At 40.9% G+C, this 20,389-nt stretch overlaps 1 protein-coding gene across 1 annotated transcript in view; it reads left to right on the top strand.

Annotated features, from left to right (window-relative positions):
• top3a (DNA topoisomerase III alpha) overlaps window positions 1-18,660 on the top strand; it is a 37,398-nt gene extending 18,738 nt beyond the window's left edge. The window contains exons 10-19 of the mRNA XM_060943029.1: window positions 843-925; window positions 1,041-1,248; window positions 1,441-1,626; window positions 1,731-1,860; window positions 1,944-2,057; window positions 6,822-6,987; window positions 9,173-9,319; window positions 15,386-15,508; window positions 15,619-16,364; window positions 18,364-18,660. Of these exons, the coding sequence (XP_060799012.1) occupies window positions 843-925; window positions 1,041-1,248; window positions 1,441-1,626; window positions 1,731-1,860; window positions 1,944-2,057; window positions 6,822-6,987; window positions 9,173-9,319; window positions 15,386-15,508; window positions 15,619-16,364; window positions 18,364-18,521 (2,061 nt within the window). The 3' untranslated portion in view covers window positions 18,522-18,660. The remainder of the gene's footprint in view (window positions 1-842; window positions 926-1,040; window positions 1,249-1,440; window positions 1,627-1,730; window positions 1,861-1,943; window positions 2,058-6,821; window positions 6,988-9,172; window positions 9,320-15,385; window positions 15,509-15,618; window positions 16,365-18,363) is intronic.
• Window positions 18,661-20,389: the final 1,729 nt, after the last annotated feature.

The raw sequence follows: 20,389 nt of genomic DNA, 5'->3' as shown, positions 1-20,389 counted from the left end.
AATGTGGGGGAGGGGGAGGGCTTTGTAGGCGCCTTTATGCATGGTGTAAGCATTTGTCCAGAGTATTGTTTCCATGTGTGGGAAAGTTGATATGTCCATAGAGTTTTGGAAACACGCTCTTGGGGTTTGCATGGTTGAAATCCCCAGCCAGGATGAGGAAAGCATCTGGGTGGGCTGTCTGCTGCTCACTGACGTGCTGATAGGAGTGAAGCACTGAATGAACTCTGTTGTTATTGGAGCCGGGAGGGATGTATATTGCTACCAGAAATATGGCTGTAAATTCCCTCGGCAGGTAGAATGGCTGGCACTTAATAATTATAAACTACACCAGTGGTGAGCAGTGTTGACATGAATGGTTGTTTGTCTCTGTCTCTGTGTGTCAGCCCTGTGATGACCTGGCGACTTGTCCAGGGTGTACCCTGCCTCTCGCCCATAGTCAGCTGGGATAGGCTCCAGCTTGCCCGCGACCCTGTACAGGATAAACGGTTACAGTTAATGGATGGATGGATAATAAGTCAGTTTACTTTAAACAAGTAGGTTTTGGTTAAAATAAACTGTTTACCTAAACAAATACTTTTCATTTTAGAATATTTTCAGAAAAGCCTCCAGGATGGATCTTCATCAAATATACTGTTAAAAATTCTAAATATTTAAATAGCATTGACTTGTTTAGCACTTTTCTGGTTCCTGTATAATTCCATGTATGATATTTCATAGTGTTAATGTCATCTTCTAAAGTAGTAGAAGAATATTAAAATGAAGAAAGCCCTTCTCTTAGCTGGTGTGTGTCCAAACATTTAACTGGTAGTTTATTTATATTAACCTGCTCTTTTCTTCCACAGGAACTTGAAAAACTGGCTTCAAGAAAATTGAAGATGAGTGCTAAAGAGACGATGAGAATAGCTGAGAAGCTGTACACACAAGGGTATGAGCTAAATATTCTTCACCAGCAGTCTTGTATTCTAGTTCTTCTTTTTCTTCTTCTTCTTCTTCTTGTCGAGCCCTGAGTGTTGGAAGAACTAATTTTTTGTTTATTCCAGGTTGATCAGTTACCCTCGTACTGAGACCAACATGTTTCCGACAAACCTGAACTTGACCCCGCTTGTTGAGCAGCAGACTCAGGACAACGAATGGGGGGCTTTTGCTCGAGGCATTTTGGAAAGCGGTGGGCCGACACCCCGCAATGGGAACAAATCAGACCAGGCCCATCCTCCCATTCATCCTACCAAATACACAAATAATCTACAGGTGGCCTTCGTTTTGCAAATACAATATACATAAATGCTAAATCTAAGCCACCAATTAAAAAAGTTTTGGACGTGGTTCCTTTAACTGAATTCGATGTCTGTTTTGATATTTGATGAATTGAATCAAGTCTACTTTAAAGGGCTTGTATAAATTTATTTGTTGTACAATTTTTCATATTTTTCTCTTGTGTAGGGAAATGAGAAACGGCTATACGAGTTTATCGTTCGTCACTTCCTGGCCTGTTGTTCCAAGGATGCACAGGGCCAGGAGATGACTGTCGAAATCGAAATTGCTGAAGAGAAATTCTCTGCAAGTGGACTGACGATTATTGCTCGTAACTATCTCGACGTTTACCCATACGACAAGTGGTACAATAAGGTAATCCAGCCAGTGATTTTAACAAATTTGCTCAAAATTTTTTAATTGCTACATATTGTTTTTGTCATACTCAAGCAGGGAGATTGTTGTTTTTTGTTGCGCAGTTTATTCCGTTATATACACCTGAAACAACATTCCAGCCAACGGCTATTGAGATGGTGGAAGGACAGACCAGCCCACCTCAGCTCCTCACTGAAGCTGACTTGATTGCTTTAATGGAGAAGCATGGCATCGGTATAATATTTAGCTAATATGTTTGTCTTTTTAACAACTGTTTTACAGGACGAAAAAAAAACGTGAGTTGTTTGGTTTTGTAGGCACGGATGCAACACACGCTGAACACATTGAGACCATCAAGAGCCGCATGTACGTGGGCCTGACGGATGATCAGAGGTTCCTTCCTGGAGAGCTTGGGATGGGTCTTGTTGAAGGTGAAGAAACTCAAACCTGGAGTTGTTTAATGTATTTAAATCATGAATAGTCTGATCATTATTTAATTTACTGATTATGATCAATGAATATCCTACTACAGTGTCAGGTTAAAGCCTTTACCAGATTTCAATCAGTCTGATAAAGACGAGATTTTAGCATGAATTCAGCATGCTAAATTTTTCATTAAAGGAGAACTGAAGGCAAATTTTTTATTATCAAAATTCTATTTGTCTCATTTTATTAAATATAGGAATGCATTTTCGATAGTTATTTTGTCACTGCTATAGCAAGTTCTGAGTGTTTGAAATATGCTATGTAATATATCAGTCCGGGCGGCACGGTGGTGTAGTGGTTAGCGCTGTCGCCTCACAGCAAGAAGGTCCGGGTTCGAGCCCCGTGGCCGGCGAGGGCCTTTCTGTGTGGAGTTTGCATGTTCTCCCCGTGTCCGCGTGGGTTTCCTCCGGGTGCTCCGGTTTCCCCCACAGTCCAAAGACATGCAGGTTAGGCTAACTGGTGACTCTAAATTGACCGTAGGTGTGAGTGTGAATGGTTGTCTGTGTCTATGTGTCAGCCCTGTGATGACCTGGTGACTTGTCCAGGGGACAAGTCAGCTGGGATAGGCTCCAGCTTGCCTGCGACCCAGTAGAACAGGATAAAGCGGCGAGAGATAATGAGATGAATGAGATGAGACTATATCAGTCCATATGTCAAAGCAATGGCCGTAAACAAGATTTGTTGAGACCTGTGCGAGACATCGTAGGACGGAAGTAAAACGTACGGCAGAAATCAAAGTGACCAGCATCTGCCAATGTTCCCTGTGTCCGAAATCACTCACTCGTTCACTACTCCCTATATAAAGAATTACTATATAGTGAGTTCATTGGTAAAATTTGAAAAAAAAAAAAAAAACGCTTTCTGACACTAGACCGTTGCACTGGTGTTTACGTCGTTACTGTCACACAATTAAAACGTGCCAGATTAGTTGGCTGGTGGGTTTTCAAAATAATATACAGTGGTGCTTGAAAGTTTGTGAACCCTTTAGAATTTTCTATATTTCTGCATAAATATGACCTAAAACATCATCAGATTTTCACACAAGTCCTAAAAGTAGATAAAGAGAACCCAGTTAAACAAATGAGACAAAAATATTATACTTGGTCATTTATTTACTGAGGAAAATGATCCAATATTACATATCTGTGAGTGGCAAAAGTATGTGAACCTCTAGGATTAGCAGTTAATTTGAAGGTGAAATTAGAGTCAGGTGTTTTCAATCAATGGGATGACAATCAGGTGTGAGTGGGCACCCTGTTTTATTTAAAGAACAGGGATCTATCAAAGTCTGATCTTCACAACACACGCTTGTGGAAGTGTATCATGGCACGAACAAAGTAGATTTCTGAGGACCTCAGAAAAAGCGTTGTTGATGCTCATCAGGCCGGAAAAGGTTACAAAACCATCTCTAAAGAGTTTGGACTCCACCAATCCACAGTCAGACAGATTGTGTACAAATGGAGGAAATTCAAGACCATTGTTACCCTCCCCAGGAGTGGTCGACCAACAAAGATCACTCCAAGAGCAAGGCGTGTAATAGTCAGCGAGGTCACAAAGGACCCCAGGGTAACTTCTAAGCAACTGAAGGCCTCTCTCACATTGGCTAATGTTAATGTTCATGAGTCCACCATCAGGAGAACACTGAACAACAATGGTGTGCATGGCAGGGTTGCAAGGAGAAAGCCACTGCTCTCCAAAAAGAACATTGCTGCTTGTCTGCAGTTTGCTAAAGATCACGTGGACAAGCCAGAAGGCTGTTGGAAAAATGTTTTGTGAACGGATGAGACCAAACTAGAACTTTTTGGTTTAAATGAGAAGCATTATGTTTGGAGAAAGGAAAACACTGCATTCCAGAATAAGAATCTTATCCCATCTGTGAAACATGGTGGTGGTAGTGTCATGGTTTGGGCCTGTTTTGCTGCATCTGGGCCAGGACGGCTTGCCATCATTGATGGAACAATGAATTCTGAATTATACCAGCTAATTCTAAAGGAAAATGTCAGGACATCTGTCCATGAACTGAATCTCAAGAGAAAGTGGGTCATGCAGCAAGACAACGACCCTAAGCACACAAGTCAGTCTACCAAAGAAGAATTTGGTAATTCTTCTTTTTTATTCTTCTTTGTTAAAGAAGAATAAAGTTAATGTTTTGGAATGGCCAAGTCTAATTCCTAGACCTTAATCCAATCGAAATGTTGTGGGAAGGCCCTGAAGCAAGCAGTTCATGTGAGGAAACCCACCAACATCCCAGAGTTGAAGTTGTTCTGTACGGAGGAACGGGCTAAAATTCCTCCAAGCCGGTGTGCAGGACAGATCAACAGTTACCGGAAACGTTTAGTTGCAGTTATTGCTGCACAAGGGGGTCACACCAGATACTAAAAGCAAAGATTCACATACTTTTGCCACTCACAGATATGTAATATTGGATCATTTTCCTCAATAAATAAATGACCAAGTATAATATTTTTGTCTCATTTGTTTAACTGGGTTCTCTTTATCTACTTTTAGGACTTGTGTGAAAATCTGATAATGTTTTAGGTCATATTTATGCAGAAATATAGAAAATTCTAAAGGGTTCACAAACTTTCAAGCACCACTTTATATGTGTGTGTGTTTTTGTGATAAAGCCATATTATACTGAGTGTATTTCCCACATTAATAAATACCTGGATCTTTCAATTTTTTTTAAATCAAGGCTGAATACTTTCTTCTTTGCCGCTGCCTTTTATTAAATCAAATTTGAAACTTTTAATTTGATTTCTTTGAGCGCAACTGCAAAAAAAGACGCGCGCGCCCTCTTTCGAATGCTGATGTAATCAAGCCAGAAGTTTTGTTTGTTTTGATAGCAATCAGGAAAGTTTGAAAAAAGTAGGCAGTAATCGTCATTTAAACTCGTTTTTGTGCAATATTTCGTTTGGAAAACAGTTTTCAAAATGGCGGCACTGACACCTGGCTGACACTTTATGTTTCGAAGTCTTGCACAAGTCTCGTGAAGATCGCGCGGATAAGTGACGCCTGCCGTGGACCAAACGAACTACATTCAACATGGCTAAACACCGAATAGGCCGATAAGTATAATATTTAATTGCAATTAGTTGCCAGTACGAGTCGCAATATAAGGTTACTAAAACTGAAAACGTAATTGAGGAACACGTTAATTAAGAAATAAAGCAAGTTTAAAAATGACTTCAGTTCCCCTTTAATCTGTCCATTTGAACAAGCATTAGAATTGGTAAAGGGGGGAAAAACCCCATCTCCGTCTGTGGATTCATATAGAGGCGTTTTAAAGAAAAAAAGGACCATAAAAACTCTCAAATAAAGAGCTATATGTATTATGTATAATCTGTAAGCTTGGAGGAGAAACATTTTTGCTCATCTGTTTGTACTGCAGTGCATGCTTAAATATATACAGTACCAGTCAAAGGTTTGGACACTCCTTCTAATTCACTGTTTTTTCTTTATTTTTATGAACTAAAAGTCACTTCATGTCTTAAAGTAATGATGGATGTTGTTTCTCTTTACTTAGTTTCGCGGTTCTTGACATAATATGGATTGTTATGTAAATAGCTTGTGGAATAGGCCTATTTACTGTATTTTTATTATTTACTCATAAATCGCACTAATTAACTTTTGACAAGGCACCTGTTAATTAAAAAGCATTCCATGTGACTACCTCATGAAGCTGGTTAAGATAATGCCAATAATGTGTAAAGCATCATCAAGGTAAACACTGGCTACTCTGAAGCATCTAAAATATGAAACTTTTTTTTTTTAGTTGACCATATAATTCCATATATGTTTCGTATGTTATTTCATAGTTTTGATGTCTTCAGTATTGTTCTACAATGTAGAAAATAGTCACAATACATTAGAAACCTATGAATGAGTAAAGTAGGGGTGTACAAACTTTTGACTGGTACTGTAGGAATATTTAACAATTATTCCATGAAATTGAGTTGTACATGAGCTGATAGTGCTACGTGCCTTGTCGGCTGAGTTGGCTATAAGCCATATATATATTGAGTGGAATAATTTTTATTCTATCCACATTCACTGGGTTTTGAGAAACGGAGCATTTTTATTTTTTGCAAATTCAATAAATAAAAGCTTTATACAAAACGTCCAACAAAATAATTTCCGCTTAGAATGTAAACAAACTGGCGAAATGATAGCATTTTTCACAAATTGCTACTATAATAATAATTCTTGAAAAATTAAAAAGGATACGTTCTTACAATCAAATACTTTTCTTACATATTTTGTTGCTTTTGTATTTTTGGGGGTTTTGTTTTCGAGTAGAATTTTTATTTTGTCCTCAGTTGGTTCAGCAACACGATCCACCATTTTGTTTTCTCTACTCACGGTATACGAGCTGATATCCTAGTAGTAGAGTAGCCAATCAGAGCGTGTGATTGCTCATATCCAGTGAATGTGGACAGAATAAATATATAGACGCTGTTCTTTCTTTACAAGATCAGCTGTGATCCTCTGATATGTGAGCTCTGAGGTTATTGACGAAACACATAGACTTGAAATTTTTATGTTGTCATATAAACACACACAGTTGAAATGTTTGTTGTCATATGACTCCAGTATGTGTAAATCCATTGTTTGTTTTTTCTTATTTTTCAGAAATCATGTTATTTTGTATTTAAAAACGGTGAATGTGTTGGCTGTATTATTGTTAATCGGGTGTAACTGGGTTTCAGGGTACAATTCCATGGGCTATGAAATGTCAAAGCCGGACCTGAGGGCAGAGCTCGAGGCAGACCTGAAACTCGTGTCTGAAGGGCGGAAGGACAAGGCATCTGTCCTCAGACATCATGTGGCAAAATACAAGACCGTTTTCATCGAATCTGTCAGGAAGGCAAAGAAGTACGTTCATACTGTTCTTCATAGTATTTCAGGGTTCTTCCTGGGAAGTGTGGAAAAGTACAGAAATGTAAAAGCAGTCATTTCCAGACCTGGAAGAGTAAGAATTCAGGAAACATTTTGAAAAAAGTATCCTGTTATTAAAGTGCTGATGACACGTTTTTGACATCTTTGGCGATGTTTTATAACATAAAAAGTCATTCCCGATGATCCATATATTAATTCACGAAGGCGCCTATTTTACAAGTTATGATAAAAAACGCGGCTATTTGGGCAAATTTGACGGGGCTGCAGCACCCAGGAGACGAAAGAGGAGGAGGAGCTATATGACGTCAGCGAAAGAATCTTCCTCCTAACTTACCAGTTTATTGTTGATGCGACAGGTGTTCAGTTTGTCATTATTAGTATTTTTTATATATATATATATATATATATATATATATATATATATATATATATATATATATATATATATATAATTAGTTATTATGCCTTCGCGTTGTGTTGCCGGCTTTTGCTCCAAAACCTACAAGGATGGGGTAAGTTTATTCAAGTTTCCCAGAGATCCTGAGCTGCATGCGAAGTGGGTGAAGCAAGTCAGGCGCACTCGTGACAATTGGGAGCCCTCACCAACATCCGTCCTGTGCTCTGAACACTTCGATTTGGATTGTTTTGACACCCTTCCCAGCTTAAAAAAATCTCTTGGGTGTTCAGTTCAGCACAAATGTGTGTTACTACCATCAGCAGTGCCTACACAGTGTTGCCAGATTGGGATTTTTCCCGCCCAGTTCAGCAGTTTCAAGTGCATTTTGGTGGGTTTTGAACATATTTTGGGCTGGAAAACGTCAGCAGTATCAAAATCCCAATCTGGCAACACTGCCAGTATTCCGGAGGGGGTCTACTAGTAGCTATGCCGGATCCAAAGACAGTCCTCCTGTCAGAACATGTGTTGTGAAACGACATAAGATAAAGGTACGTAGAGCTATAGATTCTACATGATAATCATAAATGTAATCATAAAGTCGGCGTGATATCAGTCATGTATTTGCTTGTGAAAGCTTGCGGCTTTCATGTAACTGCCGCCTAGCAATGAGAGGCAAAGGGTAAAGAGGGTAGGCTATCATAGATTCTATTCGGAAAAGATCAACACAATTCTAGACTCCCAGAAGAGGAAGAGCTAGCACTAGAGAGTTCACCGGCGTTTTCATGCACCATTTCCATTGAGTAGAACCATAGGATGTCTATGAGTAGAACAGCCAGTGAACCGCAGCGTGTTCTCCCGCCGACGTCACAACATGGCCGCGAGCCACGGACCCAGTTTTCTTGCGCTGTGCAATTAAAAGTTGGATATTCGCGTAACAACAGCTTCTTTTCACGTAATTATAACAGAAATCTAACATGTTTGCCATGTTGTATAGTTTATTTAAGAAATTGCATAGAGTCATGTTCGTGTCATCAGCCCTTTAAAGTGTTATAACTAAAAACTAGAACCTAAAGTAATGCTGCTGTCTAAAAGGAGGACGGGAAAGCCGGCGTGTAAGTTGCTTCTAGGTTGGTGTGTGTGAGGGCAAAGAGAGTTTTGGCTGACAGTCCCTGAGACACTTACAACAAATAAATATAGCAGCTTCCTTGTATATTGATCTTGGTGTCCATGATCACCTGAGTACAGTGTAGAGTTCCAGTCTTTTCCCCTCTGTTTTATATCAGAACATTTTCTTTTCATTTCACTTAATTCAACTAATTAAAACCAGATTTTGGCCTTTTCAGGTTATGTTGATAAATGATGTATATTTTTACTGGCATATAGATGCAAGTTATAATAACTTTCACAGTAGGTTAATTCTGCTTTCAGTGAGTTTTGTTGCTGTCACTCAATGTGGCATGTACATACTTTGCGGGTGCTTGGCATTCTTCAACATGAGTATAAAGACGCAATAAAAAACCCACAAATGATGTTGAATAGGTCTGGATTTTATTCATCATGAGAACCAAGAACCCTGTTTTTATCACGAATAAACCCTACGTTTTCAGGAATGCTTTGAATAAACTGTTGGTCATGCTTTATACAAAATGGAGTATTTAACTAAACAGGGGTTTGTTTGTTTGTTTGTTTGTTTGTTTGTTTGTTTGTTTGTTTGTTTGTTTGTTTGTTTGTTTGTTTCCTTCTCCCCCCTCCTCTCCTTTTCAGGTTGGATGAGGCTCTGTCCAATTATTTAGGCCAAGCCCAAGAATATACAGAGCAAGAAGAACAGGAGTTAGAGATGCCATTACCGGTGCGGAAGTGTCCGCAGTGCAGCCGAGACATGGTTTTAAAGAAGAAGAAGGAAGGCACAGGGTAAGCCGTTATACAGCCTTAAGTAATTAATAAAACACGAGGAGTGCTGCTATAGGACAATATCTACAGTGGGATATTGTGTTTCACCCTGAAGTGGACTGTTGTCCCATAAGTGTTTTATTCCACAGCAATGCGGCAATGAATGCAATTTTAAATTTATTCATGAGCAACACTTCATGCTATTTAAAAACTTAGTTATATGTAATTTTGCAGAACATCTGCAAGACAGTGTAGGTCCTGTTATCACTGACGCGCCTCCTCCCCCCCGTCTCTCTCTCTCTGTTGACAAATGCAGCTGGTCATTACTGAGAAACAGCAAAATTCAGTCCCCTTGTTCTGAAGATTCTCATGTGGCAGAAAAAGTATTGATACACACATCATCACCTTCCAGAAATGTTAAATAAATTTCTGCTTCCTGAAAACTTCCCCATATCAATGATTATACAGTGGTGCTTGAAAGTTTGTGAACCCTTTAGAATTTTCTATATTTCTGCATAAATATGACCTAAAACATCATTAGATTTTTACACAAGTCCTAAAAGTAGATAAAGAGAACCCAGTTAAACAAATGAGACAAAAATATTATACGTGGTCATTTATTTATTGAGGAAAATGATCCAGTATTACATATCTGTGAGTGGCAAAAGTATGTAAACCTCTAGGATTCGCAGTTAATTTGAAGGTGAAATTAGAGTCAGGTGTTTTCAATCAATGGGATGACAATCAGGTGTGAGTGGGCACCGTTTTATTTAAAGAACAGGGATCTATCAAAGTCTGATCTTCACAACACGTGTTTGTGGAAGTGTATCATGGCACAAACAAAGGAGATTTCTGAGGACCTCAGAAAAAGCATTGTTGATGCTCCTCAGGCTGGAAAAGGTTACAAAACCATCTCTAAAGAGTTTGGACTCCACCAATCCACAGTCAGACAGATTGTGTACAAATGGAGGAAATTCAAGACCATTGTTACCCTCCCCAGGAGTGGTCAACCAACAAAGATCACTCCAAGAGCAAGGCGTGTAATAGTCAATGACGTCACAAAGGACTCCAGGGTAACTTCTAAGCAACTGAAGGCCTCTCTCACATTGGCTAATGTTCATGAGTCCACCATCAGGAGAACACTGAACAATAATGGTGTGCATGGCAGGGTTGCAAGGAGAAAGCCACTGCTCTCCAAAAAGAACATTGCTGCTCATCTGCAGTTTGCTAAAGATCACGTGGACAAGCCAGAAGGCTACTGGAAAAATGTTTTGTGGATGGATGAGACCAAAATAGAACTTTTTGGTTTAAACGAGAAGCGTTATGTTTGAAGAAAGGAAAACACTGCATTCCAGCATAAGAACCTTATCCCATCTGTGAAACATGGTAGTGGTAGTATCACGGTTTGGGCCTGTTTTGCTGCATCTGGGCCAGGATGGCTTGCCGTCATTGATGGAACAATGAATTCTGAATTATACCAGCGAATTCTAAAGGAAAATGTCAGGACATCTGTCCATGAACTGAATCTCAAGGGAAGGTGGGTCATGCAGCAAGACAACGACCCTAAGCACACAAGTCATTCTACCAAAGAATGGTTAAAGAAGAATAAAGTTAATGTTTTGGAATGGCCAAGTCAAAGTTCTGACCTTAATCCAATCGAAATGTTGTGGGAAGGCCCTGAAGCAAGCAGTTCATGTGAGGAAACCCACCAACATCCCAGGGTTGAAGCTGTTCTGTACGGAGGAATGGGCTAAAATTCCTCCAAGCCGGTGTGCAGGACTGATCAACAGTTACCAGAAACGTTTAGCTGCAGTTATTGCTGCACAAGGGGGTCACACCAGATACTGAAAGCGAAGGTTCACATACTTTTGCCACTCATAGATATGTAATGTTGGATCATTTTCCTCAATAAATAAATTACCAAGTATAATATTTTTTATCTCATTTGTTTAACTGGGTTCTCTTTATCTACTTTTAGGACTTGTGTGAAAATCTGATGATGTTTTAGGTCATATTTATGCAGAAATATAGAAAATTCTGAAGGGTTCACAAACTTTCAGGTGAAAGATACATCTTACTGATGCGCTGGGACGCATCATCAGTGATGTAACCTGGGGTCACTGGGTGTTTCGGGTCTTTCAACATCAGACACCCTCGCCCAGGCGACCCGACCGGAGGTGATCAGACTCCGGCCTGTATCCCAGCAGCATTCGTCCACAGATCAGCCCTCTTGATCCAAAGCCATCTAGTGGCTCTTTCTGCGGCTTCAGTTGCAGACCTGATGGCCTTCCTCTTTGCCTCACCAGTGAGGCCCAGCATGGTGAGGACTTTGCAGAGGGACCGCCCTGCAAATCTTCGGCATCCAACCTCCAGGGGTTCGCAGTAGGTCTTCCAGCCTTGGCTCCTGCACTCCTCCACCAGCTCCTGGTACTTGGCACGCTTCCTCTCATTTGCCTCCTCCATGCGTTCTTCCCAGGGAACTGTGAGTTCCAGAATGATCAATTGTTTGGTGGCATCTGAAACAATGATCATGTCTGGTCGGAGCCGTGTTGATGTTATTCTAGCTGGGATCTTCAGCTGTTTGCCCAGATCCACTTCCAGCTGCCAGTCCGCAGCAGTGGTAAGGAGACCTGACCTGGCCCCTGCTTGGATGGTGGGCTTCTCTCCGGCTTTGTGGAACTTAATGGACTTAGGCTTGCTGTAGCCCTTGGTGGTGTTAATGGCCTTGGCTATGCTCTCAGCAATCGCTTTCAGCACTTGGTCGTGGCGCCAGCGATAACGCCCCTCTCCAAGGGCTTTTGGGCAGCTGCTGAGGAGGTGTTCCAGGGCTCCCCGTCCTGGACACTGGGGGCAGGATGGTGTCTCTGCTTTGCCCCAGACATGAAGGTTGGATGGACTAGGTAGGACATCATAAACAGCTTGGACTAGGAACCTGATGTTAAGGGAGTCTGCTCTCCAGATGTTGGGCCAGGTTATCTTCCGTTGCAGAACGTTCTCCCATTTAGTCCATGCTCCTTGTTGTCCCATTCCCGCCATCCTGCTGGCTCGTTCCTCCTCCACGCCTGCCCGCACTTCCTCCTGAATGAGGTGTTGCCGCTCTTTTCCCTGGGCCTTGTCCACCCTGGTTGATGGGAAATAGCCAATGCCTGCGCGTCCTGAGGCTATGGACCTGACCAGTACCTTCTGCCTCAGTCGCGACTCTGCCACTTCCAGAGCCTTGTCAGCCCTCCATTTCCGGCCTGTCCGCACCTGGATGCCAGCCGCCGCCACCTTCTCATCCCTGGATTCCCTGTACTGCAGGGCTTCCTGAGTTCTGGTCACCATGAATTCTTCAGTGAGTCCACTGAACGGAAGCTGCAAGGTGTTACTTCTGCCGTACAGGGCAGCACTGCTCAGGCTTCGGGGTAGGCCAAGCCATCTTCGCAAGTAACTACTGATCTTTCTCTCCATGGCCTCTACAGTTGTGATGGTTCAAGCACCACTGTACATTTAATTAAATAACAACACATTTGTTTATCTGTTTATTATTCCAGCCATTTTGGCATATCACCACAGTGATGTGGCTTCTCTGACGGCTTCAGCCATCAAAGTCTCTAGGAACATTACAGTAGTGGTTTCCTGTTGCCTTCTACTGGATTATTACAGAGGTTTTCTCCTCAACCATTCACACTCACATTCACACCTACGGTCAGTTTAGAGTCACCAGTTAACCTAACCTGCATGTCTTTGGACTGTGGGGGAAACTGGAGCACCCGGAGGAAACCCACACAGACACGGGGAGAACACGCAAACTCCACACAGAAAGGCCAACTGCAGGGCTCGAGCCCAGCTTGCTGTGAGACAACAGTGCTAACCACTACACCACCGTGCCGCCCTGTTTATTATTAGCCTTTGATAATATAGAATGTGCTCCATAGAAGTATCAGTGACTAAGTTGTTACTATAGTGTGACCAATTAATAGCCTATTTAGATGGTAATTTTCCACTACACCCCATGCAGTTTGGATTTAGGAAGAATCATTCAACAGAACAGCACTTTGTTATTTTATTGAGCAAATTAAATCCAGACTTGACAGGGGAGGTGTTGTTGGTGCTGTCTTCCTTGATTTTAAAAAGGTGTTTGACACGGTTAATCACAATGTTCTATTAAACAAACTCTCAAAGTTCAATCTTTCTTCTAACACTCTGACATGGATGGAATCTTACTTAGATTCAAGAAAGCAGTGTACAAGAATTATGGACACATGCTCTCCCCTGTCTAATAGCACCATTAGAGTCCCCCAGGGGTCGATTTTAGGACCGATTTTATTTAGTCTATATATTAATGACTTGCCTTTGATATGCCCAGAAGTTTACATTCAGATGTATGCAGATGACACAGTTATTTACATGCCAGAACGAGTGAACAAGCTGCAACACAACTCACTGCAGTGTTAAATAAAGTGTCTGATTGGCTGACAGTTAACTGTCTTACTCTTAATGTGAGCAAAACAGTAGCCATGTATTTTTCCATCAAGAGGCATGACCCAAAACAACAACCCAGTATCCTTGTTAAGGGAGAGGTGATAAATACTGTTGATAATTACAAGTATCTGGGTGTTATCATTGATTCTAACTTAACTTTTAAAAAGCACATAAAAAAGATATCCAAAAGTGTCAGAGCTAGTCTAGCTAATTTTAGGCATATCAGGCACCAATTGCCCTTACCTACTGCTAAACTGTTTGTACATTCTATGATTTTTTTTCTCATCTATCTTATTGCTCTACAAGTTGGTCCCAGGTAGGGGTGACTATCTTACAACCTTTAGCCACCCTCTACAAACAGGCTATAAAAGTTCTTGATAAAAAACCAAGAAATTACCATCATTGTGCCATCATAACAAAAGACAACTTGCTAACCTTTGAGAGTTTTATCTGTTTTGCTGATATGTGCTGATAAACTTATCCATGATTTTGCACCGCCACCTCTCAAGCAATACATATCACTTTGCAGAGATAAATTAAGGGTCGGGGCGGCACGGTGGTGTAGTGGTTAGCGCTGTCGCCTCACAGCAAGAAGGTCCGAGTTCGAGCCCCGTGGCCGGCGAGGGCCTTTCTGTGCGGAGTTTGCATGTTCTCCCCGTGTCCGCGTGGGTTTCCTCCGGGTGCTCCGGTTTCCCCCACAGTCCAAAGACATGCAGGTTAGGTTAACTGGTGACTCTAAATTGACCGTAGGTGTGAATGTGAGTGTGAATGGTTGTCTGTGTCTATGTGTCAGCCCTGTGATGACCTGGCGACTTGTCCAGGGTGTACCCCGCCTTTCGCCCGTAGTCAGCTGGGATAGGCTCCAGCTTGCCTGTGACCCTGTAGGACAGGATAAAGCGGCTAGAAATAATGAGATGAGATGAAATTAAGGGTCTCTAGGTCTTCAGTGAGAGGTGATTTGTTATGGGAGTTTCAGGAAGACTTCATTTGGCCGATCAGCTTTCTCTATCAGTGCAGTAGAAAAATGGAACTCAATTCCAGCTCATATTAGAGACTGTACAAGTTTCAGCCAGTTTAAAAAATCCTTGAAGATATGGCTGAAGGCTTATCAAAGATGTGATCATTAATTTATTATTTTGTGATGTGTGCTGCCTTATGTGTTGTCATTTGTGTATTGATGGTAGTGTCCTGTTGTCCTTGTGCCATCGTTACATGTTGTGATGTTGTGTTGTCCTAGTATGATGTTGCTGTTTTTAGTGTATATCTAGTCGTAATGGCAATAGTAGTGTATGTATTGTCCATATTGTTTGTTTGTTTGTTTGTTTGTTTTGTTTGTTTGTTTGTTTTAAACCCCCTGCCCAGGGACCACAGATGAAAATTAGCTGTATAGCTAACTCTGGTATGGGACTTGTTCTGTACATGGCCCCTGTTAAATAAACTAAACTATAGAAATGATAGCGTATTAGAACAAGTGCATTAATATAAATAACTTCTGAGAATTCAACAGCACAATGGTATAATGTTTATTAAGTGAGGCTAAAGTCTGACTGCATATGAGCTCAGCATATCTGTCTTTACTCATTGTGTTATTTCCTTTGTTGTCACACTGCTTAACTTTTGTAGGAAGTTTCTGTCATGCACGGGCTACCCGAGCTGTAAGGCAGCAGTATGGTTTCCAGACACGGTACTGGAGGTCAGCAGGGATGACAGCATCTGTCCAACTTGTCACCCACATCCTGTCAACATGTAAGAAATAGGACTGAAGTTCCTTTTCTGTAACTGTAAAGCATTTGCTGAAATAATGTGAGTCAAAACGAAACCAAATACGCCTTATATCTTTCTCAATTTGTTTCCAGGCTGAAGTTCAAGTTCAAGAGGGGAAGCCTACCTCCAGGGATGCCTCTTGAGTTTGTTGGGTGTATTGGTGGTTGTGATGAGACTCTGAGAGAGGTTTTGAATTTGAAGTATCTCCGTGGAGGAGGAGGAGGAGGAGGAGATTCCAGCACTCAGGTTAATCACAGATCAGCCTCACGCCAATCGAATCCTCCAGTAACCAATCCAGCACTTCAGTCCAGGTCTGAAAACAGACCAGCACCTCCCAGACCAAGAGCAGACAGCAGCAGACCCACTCCACCCAACACTACACTGACATGGTCCATACAGCCATCACAGTCTATCCAGAACAATATTGTGTGTAACTGTGGCCAGGATGCGCTTCTCCTCACAGTGCGTAAAGAGGGTCCCAACCAAGGTCGTCAGTTCTACAAGTGCAACACCGGGAACTGTAAGTTCTTCCTGTGGGCCGAACAGCCGAACGACCGGCTTGGGTCAGCAGGGAGGATCGGGTTAACAGGACAACCGGGCCCTAGCTCTCACCCTCCTAGACCTTCCCTTGGCTTTGGAAATACACCTCAGCAGAGGCATGGCAGCAGAGGATCAGGGGGTGGTGGAGAAGAGAGCATGTGTAACTGTAACATACCTGCAGTCACGAGGACCGTCATGAAAGACGGGCCGAACAAGGGCAGAGTGTTCCTCACCTGTAGCAAACCACGGGATCAGCAGTGTGGCTTCTTTCAGTGGGTGGATGAGAACGTCGCTCCTGGTAAATAACTATTCCTCTATACACTAAATCTCTAAGCACAACTTAGCAATGCATATTATTTTGGGTTTAGTACAACCCCGATTCCAAAAAAGTTGGGACAAAGTACAAATTGTAAATAAAAACGGAATGCGATGATGTAAAAGTTTCAAAATTCCATATTTTATTCAGAATAGAACATAGATGACATATCAAATGTTTAAACTGAGAAAATGTATCATTTAAAGAGAAAAATTATGGGATTTTAAATTTCATGACAACACCACATCTCAAAAAAGTTGGGACAAGGCCATGTTTACCACTGTGAGACATCCCGCCTCTCGCCCGTAGTCAGCTGGGATAGGCTCCAGCTTGCCTGCGACCCTGTAGAACAGGATAAAGTGGCTACAGATAATGAGATGAGATTTGATTGTATGCAAAAAAGGACGTATGAACGACTGCGCTGATTCATAAAACATCAGTATAGAATTGAGCGCAGATGATGAAACGCATGCATATGGTGCCCCCCTGTACATCACATTTACATTAAATGTGCCCTAATTTATGCAGGTGTTGAGACAGTGGGCAGGTGAAATGAAATCATGTAGCAGGCTGCACGTTTTCTTTTTAATATTCATAAAAATAACATAAGGTGAACACAAAATTAAAACTTGCAGTTTTAATAGAGGAAATGATGGTCTAAACTGTTTGTGTTTCAACAATTAAAAAACCTTTATTCATCACATGCACACTTCAAGCACAGTGAAATTCATCCTCTGTATTTAACCCATCTGAAGCAGTGAACACACACTTAGAGCAGTGGGCAGCCACACCAGAGCACCCGGGGAGCAGTCAGGGGTCAGGTACCTTGCTCAAGGGCACCTCAGCCTAAGGCCGCCCCACGTCAACCTAACTGCACGTCTTTGGACTGTGGGGGAAACCGGAGCACCCGGAGGAAACCCACACAGACACGGGGAGAACATGCAAACTCCACACAGAAAGGCCCTCGCTGGCCGCTGGGTTCGAACCCGGAACCTTCTTGCTGTGAGGCGACCGTGATAACCACTACACCACCATGCCGCCCAATTAATTAATCAATTAATATCTTTGAATAGCCTGCCTGCCCGCCCAAGACTCCAGATCCAGATACGAGTTTTGTGGTGCATCTTATGTGGTGCAAATGTGCCTCTTACTCCGCTGAAGGACTAATGCGCTGATAAACATCCATGTCTGCAAATTACATGTTGACACTAAACCCCATTACTTATATTATTGCATGAGTTTTCCACATGCACAGTTTTGATTATTAACATGATTTTTATTGTATTTACTCATCAGCTTCTAATCTGCATAATATACTTGCTATACGTTATTTGATAGGACAGATAAGGCAGAGATGAAACTGTTTAATAAAAATAAAACGTACGCTCGTTTTGCAATCAAATTTCCCCTTTACACAATTTGATAAGACGCTTTCTCACCAGTTCACAAAGTAAATGCTGAAGAAGGATACATCAAATAAACGAATTAAATCAACTTGTAAATGGAAAATTGAAGCAGTTTAGATCATCGATGAGCAGAAGTGATGGTGGGCTCGGTAAAGCCAATTGTCAGTAATTAAAAAAAATTATTTTTTTTTTTTCCCTGAAAGCCTGAGCTCTCTTTATGTACAGGACCAGTCAAAAGTTCGGACGCACTGACTCACTGGTACTGTATGTTTAAGAATGAGTGATATGGTGAGTGTTTTAGTTGTGAGCTGTTGTGCTGTTCTAGCATACACTAGGCTCATTTTTAACTAACTTTTTAAAGTGGGCTGGAGCAAAGCATGGATTTTGTGAAGTAGAAACTACAGTTATGTCAAATACTGCATACGAAAGCTAAAAGATTGGTGCTCTCGCATTAAATGATTGTGTCACACAGGAAAAATAATAAATACCACAGAAGTAGCCGGTAATTTAGCTGCTAAAATTAGACTTCATTATCAGAATAATTTGTACTTATCATTTTCCTGTTTCTCCCCCAGCTGCTCTTGGGAATATAAGCGGAAACATCAGTAAAGGGGCTGCTAGTAAGAAGAAAGAAGCCTCTTCAAGCAAAGCTCCTGCTCCTAAAAGGCCAAGGACTTGTGGAATTTGCCATCAGCCGGGTCACACACGCACCACATGTCCTCAGGGCCGGTGAGACGAAGACACACGGAGATGTCTGAAGATGATTACTTATGTATATTCTGTCAATGAAATAAGTTTTTGTTATAATTTGTGACATTTTACTATCTAAAAAGAGTAGACACTTGTACAAAAATAAAAGCTAACATTTATAAGTATGTTGTCTTTGTTTTCAATAATCTGCTTCCTTTTCACTAGCGCTATCTGCCTATATGGAAAACTCCAGTCAGAAGGACTAAAGCAAGACATTTTGACTCTTCCGCTGATTGAGATGAATCTACATAAACTAGTAATAACTATGAATTAAATAAATGAAGACTGCAAATACTATTTTTATTCGGGAAGAAAGCTGTTTATTTCATTGGCTGTTTTATCAAGATTTTGTGATAACATTTTGACAAGATTAAATTTAAAGGAGAGAAATTAGAAAAGTGTCTATAAGTTCCATATAAGTAAAAAATACTTATGTTGATAAACGTTAGTGTTATTGGTCACTTTATTGTGAATGGTGATTAACTCTTAATGCTTTCTGAACTCAAAGCCATCATCTTTCAGTTGGCTTTCAACTTCAGAGATGTGAAAGGATGCGGGGGAAATGGGTCAAATACTTTATTGTACAAACAAATCTCACACTAGATTAATTAACAGCTTGAAGATGTTCTTAAAGTATCCTAAAAGTTTATGAAATGCTAAATTTCAGTGTATTTACTTATAATTTGAAGAATTCTTATAGCATAACTTGAAGTGACTTTCCATGACTTCTAAAAGATAATGAAATGCTGTTAAAAAGAAAGTTTAAGATGTCACTTAAAATGAATAAATTTAACATTTAAACGTACTTAATGTCACTACTACTACTTTTAAGAATGCCAATAAAAGGTCTTAAAGTTACTAGTATATAATGCATTTTAAAAGTTCTGTAAAATACTTAAATTTACTACTAAATTTAAGGGCTGGTCTTAAAGGTAACTAAGATACGCTACTAAATTTAAGATTCCATTAAGGTTTGGATTAAATGCAGTTAAATTCACATTTTCACCTCGTCTCAGGTGTAATTGGTGTATTGATAACATCCTCTTTGAATCCTCTGTTTGTCAGTTGTAAAACATTTTAAAGCTTACTTTATATGATGTGATGTGATGGGTATATACAAGAGGCTTTCATGCATGCTTCCTAAAGGAAATGGAAAAAAAGAAAAGAAACTTGCTGTAATGAGTCCTGCCAAATGCTCGAATGTGTTCATTACTGGTGCAGTGTGGAATTTAAAAATGAAAGGAGAGAGAAAGAAAAGGCAATGGTGAAATGGGAAGACAAAATGGAAACAAAGGGGAAGAATGAGAAAGGTAGAAAACCGATGGGAATCATGTGGTAGAATCATATGGTAGTGGTTTTTTCCGCCAGTGTGCTTACAAAACATTAGTACTTGATGTTAGGCAGCTCACTAATTTAGCTAATGTTAGCATAGCATTTATTTTAGTTAAAGTAAATAAAAATAACTCTGACTTGTCACAACCTGGCTTGTAAGGCCATGACAAAGATGGGATACGGTACATACCATTTTACAGCGTTAAAAGAAGTCATTTATTAAACAACTTGAACCAAAGAAACAGCATAAAACAGATATCCAGAAGGCGACAGCCTCCTAGACAAAAAAAGCAACATCAGGGAGGAGCCAGCATGCAAGCAAGGTGAGGACACCATCTTTGAGACGTAGGTTTTTATATGTGCAGGGGGATGCCATGGCCTAATGGTCAGAGAAGCAGTTTTGGGACTGAAAGGTTGCCAGTTTGAGTCCCTGGACCAGCAGGAATGGCTGAATTGCCCTTCAGCAAGGCACATGACACCCCCAAGTACTCCCCAGGCAGGAGATGGGTAGCTGGGTAC

Source organism: Neoarius graeffei, chromosome 16 (genome assembly GCF_027579695.1).
Source record: "Neoarius graeffei isolate fNeoGra1 chromosome 16, fNeoGra1.pri, whole genome shotgun sequence".
Classification (NCBI taxonomy): Eukaryota; Metazoa; Chordata; class Actinopteri; order Siluriformes; family Ariidae; genus Neoarius; species Neoarius graeffei.
Note: the sequence above shows the minus strand (reverse complement) of the source record. Positions and strands in the feature narration are given on the sequence as shown.